At 40.5% G+C, this 4344-nt stretch overlaps 1 protein-coding gene across 1 annotated transcript; it reads right to left on the reverse strand.

Moving 5' to 3' along the window:
* Window positions 1-1900: 1900 nt before the first annotated feature.
* On the reverse strand, window positions 1901-3701 carry LOC121706797 (adenosine receptor A1-like). Its single transcript, XM_042088823.1, has 2 exons — window positions 3319-3701; window positions 1901-2910 (listed from the first exon to the last, which is right to left on the reverse strand). Exons 1-2 carry the CDS (start codon window positions 3648-3650, stop codon window positions 2220-2222), a joined length of 1023 nt encoding a protein of 340 aa, XP_041944757.1. The 5' UTR covers window positions 3651-3701; the 3' UTR covers window positions 1901-2219.
* Between the last annotated feature and the right edge of the window lie 643 nt (window positions 3702-4344).

Raw genomic sequence — 4344 nt, forward strand, 5'->3', positions numbered from 1 at the left:
TGACTGGAGCTAAGCATGCTTTGTATATCAAATCTATCATGACCCGATTTACCCCATCCAGCAGGTCTCAGGTCAGCTCTTTGTCTCTGATGAAAATTTAGGCAAATTGGCAAAGTTTTGTAAAAGCACTCAGTATTACAATGTAACAACTATATGTAGGTACCCACAAATACATTATGCAAGTACAATGATAGTACCTGATAGTACATGTTGTTACACAGGTTGTACCACTGTACCTAATTAGGTAAGTACACTGTAACAGCGACACATTAAAATAAAGTGTTACCAGTATTTCTGATTACCATTTGAGTCAAATAGTGTTTCACACATCTCAATTTTCAAACAATATTGTGTGTCCACAGGGCTACTCGTCTGTTATAATTACTCATTCAGATTTTTTGTCAGTCAGTATGTTTACATCCACAGGTAAGTCGAGCTACAGTTATAGCTCGGCTGGGATTTGACCATAGACAGTAAAAGATCTGACTGGACCACTGTCATATTCGTAGACCAGTGTTTCTCAAAGTGTGGTCCGGGGATCACTGGTGGTCCGCAAGCTATCCCAAGTAGTCCGTGAGCAGACGTGGTAAAATATAATATAGATGAGTTGTTTGCAATATTGAACCAACTTGTATGTAAAAACAGTTCTGCAACACTGTCTATGTAAGATATGCCAGTTTAAATCATACAGTATGAATCCACACAATAAGCAAAGTGCAAAGACAATAAGCAAGGTGGTTCAGTGAGTAGGCCTATTGTGTAGACTAATTATAGGCTATTGTTGAAGTTTTTTTATTTTTTAGCTAGGGTTAGTTAAGTGGTCCTGAAACTGAAAAAGTTTGAGAAACACTGTCATAGGCCAAAGTATTAATGTTTTACTCCGCCTCGCTAGATGGCGATATGGGCCCAAACACAACATATTCCCCAAACAGACTCTCCATCTTAGCCATAGCTAACTTGCTAGCGAACTTTCCATATTAGCTTACTTGCTAGCAAACTTTGCATCATCAGTTAAATAGTTGACATTACATAATGAACATTTTCGTATGGACATTCTGGGGGATGTTAATTTGTATGAGCGAAGCTTCAACTTCTGGGTATGTAGAATTGTGGCATAAAGCTTAGGTAGTTAGCTTGCTAACTCTGGCAGAAATTGCAGTGTTCTTGTTCCATGTAGTTTTATGTTGCAGCCACAGGGTTGCAGCAACAGCACGTAGACTAGCCTACAGGAAAGCTGAACGTATGAACTTATTTGGAATATTTTGAAAACATAACAGCTAGATATTCTGTCTTATCATTTTGTAGACGAAAATGAAGAGAGATTTTATCTTAGTTTTTATTTCATGCAAAACATTTTAGTCTCGTCTTTTTTCGTCAACAATAATGCATCTTAAGATAGTCTTAGTCAGTGTTTCAGGACATTACTGCTGTCTCGTCATCGTCTCGTCTTAGTCATGAAAAAAAAGGTCGTTGACGAACATATTTCCTCTCGTCTCGTCTGACGAAATTAACACTACAGCCCTACTGCACTGCAGTAGCCTAAATGGAAGCTTTTGATAGCGCATGGCACTAACGAAAAACCACCAGGACAAACCACTCAGGGCTGAAGGCTACTCTCTCTGGAACCATAGGTCACTAATGTGTGCGTTATTTACGTTTGATGATTACATTTCAGATAATGGTGCTTGTTGGTTTCCTGCAGTATATTGGGGGGCAGGGGCGGGGCATTTTGGTCATATCTGAATATTATGGTGACTACACATGACGCACACACTCATAAAAACATACACATGCAGGTAAGCAGGCACACACATACACCAAAGCAAACGCACACATGGACACACTAATTTACATACAAAAAGTTGCAAGAGTAGGGGATGGAGTAGGAGATAGAGACAAATTGACAAAGTGTGATTTATTTTTGCAGAGAGAATGTGCAGGACTGAGCAGCGGTCATATTTTGTACCGCTTTATGGTATATCTAGTTTTAATACCATGTGAGGTTGGGAACTATGGATCACATGTTATAGGTAGAATCCACAATTATGATGAAAATATTACTATCCATAAAAGTCTGGAGTTTAAAGGTTGCAAAATGAAACAAAGGGATAGTATGTTTATGGGTATATCCCCCTCAGGATTACAGGGCATTATACAACTATTATCAATCTGTATGAATGCAAATCTGCATGAAACTATATATTGCAGTCAGACAAATATCACTCGTCACGCTCTGTTGTTGTTACATTGATCATGTCCTGAATAACTCTCATTTTGTGTGTGTTGCAGCTGCTGGCATTCCCTGGTGTCTGACTGCTCATATGTGTCTCCTCTGCTTCTTTGCACATAAATAACCTCCTCCACAATGACATTAAGGCAGCTCGTATATGCTGGATCTTAAGGGCATATATGACTGGATTAATGGCTGAGTTTGCCTGGGAAAGTAGGATGCCCATGTAGAAGACTTCATGGGGAACTGTGGTCTGTGGACGGTAGAAAGAGATCATGTTCATGAAGTGCAGCGGTAGCCAGCAGACTACAAAGACTGTCAGAATGAGAATGAGGGAGTGGGTGAGTTTCCGCTCCTTCTGATAGTAAGAACGAAACTCACTGCTGCTAGCCCCACTTCCTTTCAGATGCTGCATCTTAATAAGGATGTAGAAGTATAACAACATCATAAGCAGCATGGGTGGCAGCACACAAGCAAAGAAGTTAAAGTTGATCATGAAGGACATTGGAATCACTGCCAAAAATGTGCAAGTGATGGTTGTGGAGTTTGATGCTTCCATCTGTTCTAGAGTGTCGTGGCGATTCCATCCAAACACGGGAACAGACCCCAAAATACCTGCAGACACCCAGCAGACTCCTACTATGGTCCAAGAGAGTTTCTGTGTCATCATTGTTTTGTATCTGTTAGAGTAATAGTTCAATTAATATTTCATGCAAACTTCATACAGGATAAAATAACCATGTGAACACTGAGAATTACAATTGACTGAAATAGGTGTGCATGTTTCAACTACAACTATACAACAACTAGTTTCACAAGCAAAATCCATTAGCAAACGATCAGCAAGAACAGCATCAACAACAGTAGCAACAACAACAAATACATCAGAACCCATGGTAATCATTTATAAAGATAATTTAATACCAGCAAATGAGCTGAATAACCTTGAAATAAATGTTATCCTGTCAAGAAAAACCAAGAAAGGTCAGTATACTATTTTCTATGCTTGGGAATTAAATAAGGTTTACTGATTTTTAAGCCATTATGTCTGTACCTTTGCTCTAATAATACTGTGTATTGAAACTTACCTGTGAGGAATGTATACACGCAAACATCGGTCCACAGCTATGGCTAGCAGGGAGTGAATGGACGCTTGGGTCACTACAATCTCACCACAGCTTGGCAAGAGACAGCCATAGAAAGAGGTCCTGACCCGTCCGTCCACCAGAACCGACAGAGGTACGGCCACGGCCCCCACCAGGAAGTCGGCAACAGCCAGAGAGATGATTAAGCAGAAGGTGGGCTGCCGCCGCATGGCACCACACGTCCACACTGCCCAGATGACCAGCAGGTTACCAAGGCAACATGCCACAGCGATCAGGACCTCCAGCACAGTGTAGAAAACATTGTTTTTAGCCATTCTGGTTCTGATAGAAAGTAGGACTGACCATTAACATTGCCAGTATCAGTCCGAGAGGAACCTGTGGTGTGTGTGTATGTGTGTGTGTGTTTGTGGTTTAGTGTGAGTCAGGAAGTGGTGAAACATACAAAACAATTTATGAGGTTTTCTGAAAGAAGGTAGGCCTACAGGCATTGTTTTTCTCTACGCAAATGTCAAACTGTGTCAATGTTTTATTCAACAGGTGCTGGGTATAAGGCTTAGCCGACATATGAAAAAACAAAAAGATAGCTGCACAATGTTCTTTAATCTCCCAGAGTGGTTTAATAAGCTACAACGTTTTGACCAGAGGTCTTTGTCTTTTATTTTTTATAGACACTGGTCAAACACCACAAATATAACACCACCACACCATAATGCTGATCCACTGACAACACCTAAGGATACAAGGAAGTTTATTGTCACATGCTGTCTATCTTCACTGTCCTATCTGAATAAAGGCAAAAAAGGACAAAAAAAAAAAAAATTGGCCCGGGTAACACCGTTACTTAAGAAAGCTTCTCTCAACCCTGCTCAAGTCGAGAACTACCGCCCTGTCTCACTTCTGCCTTTCCTATCCAAAGGCATTGAACGAGCAGTCTACAAACAGGTCTCTGACTTCCTTTCACAGAACAACCTTCTGGATCCAAATCAGTCTGTGTTCAAAAGCAGCCAC

Source organism: Alosa sapidissima, chromosome 4 (assembly GCF_018492685.1).
Source record: "Alosa sapidissima isolate fAloSap1 chromosome 4, fAloSap1.pri, whole genome shotgun sequence".
Taxonomy (NCBI): domain Eukaryota; kingdom Metazoa; phylum Chordata; class Actinopteri; order Clupeiformes; family Clupeidae; genus Alosa; species Alosa sapidissima.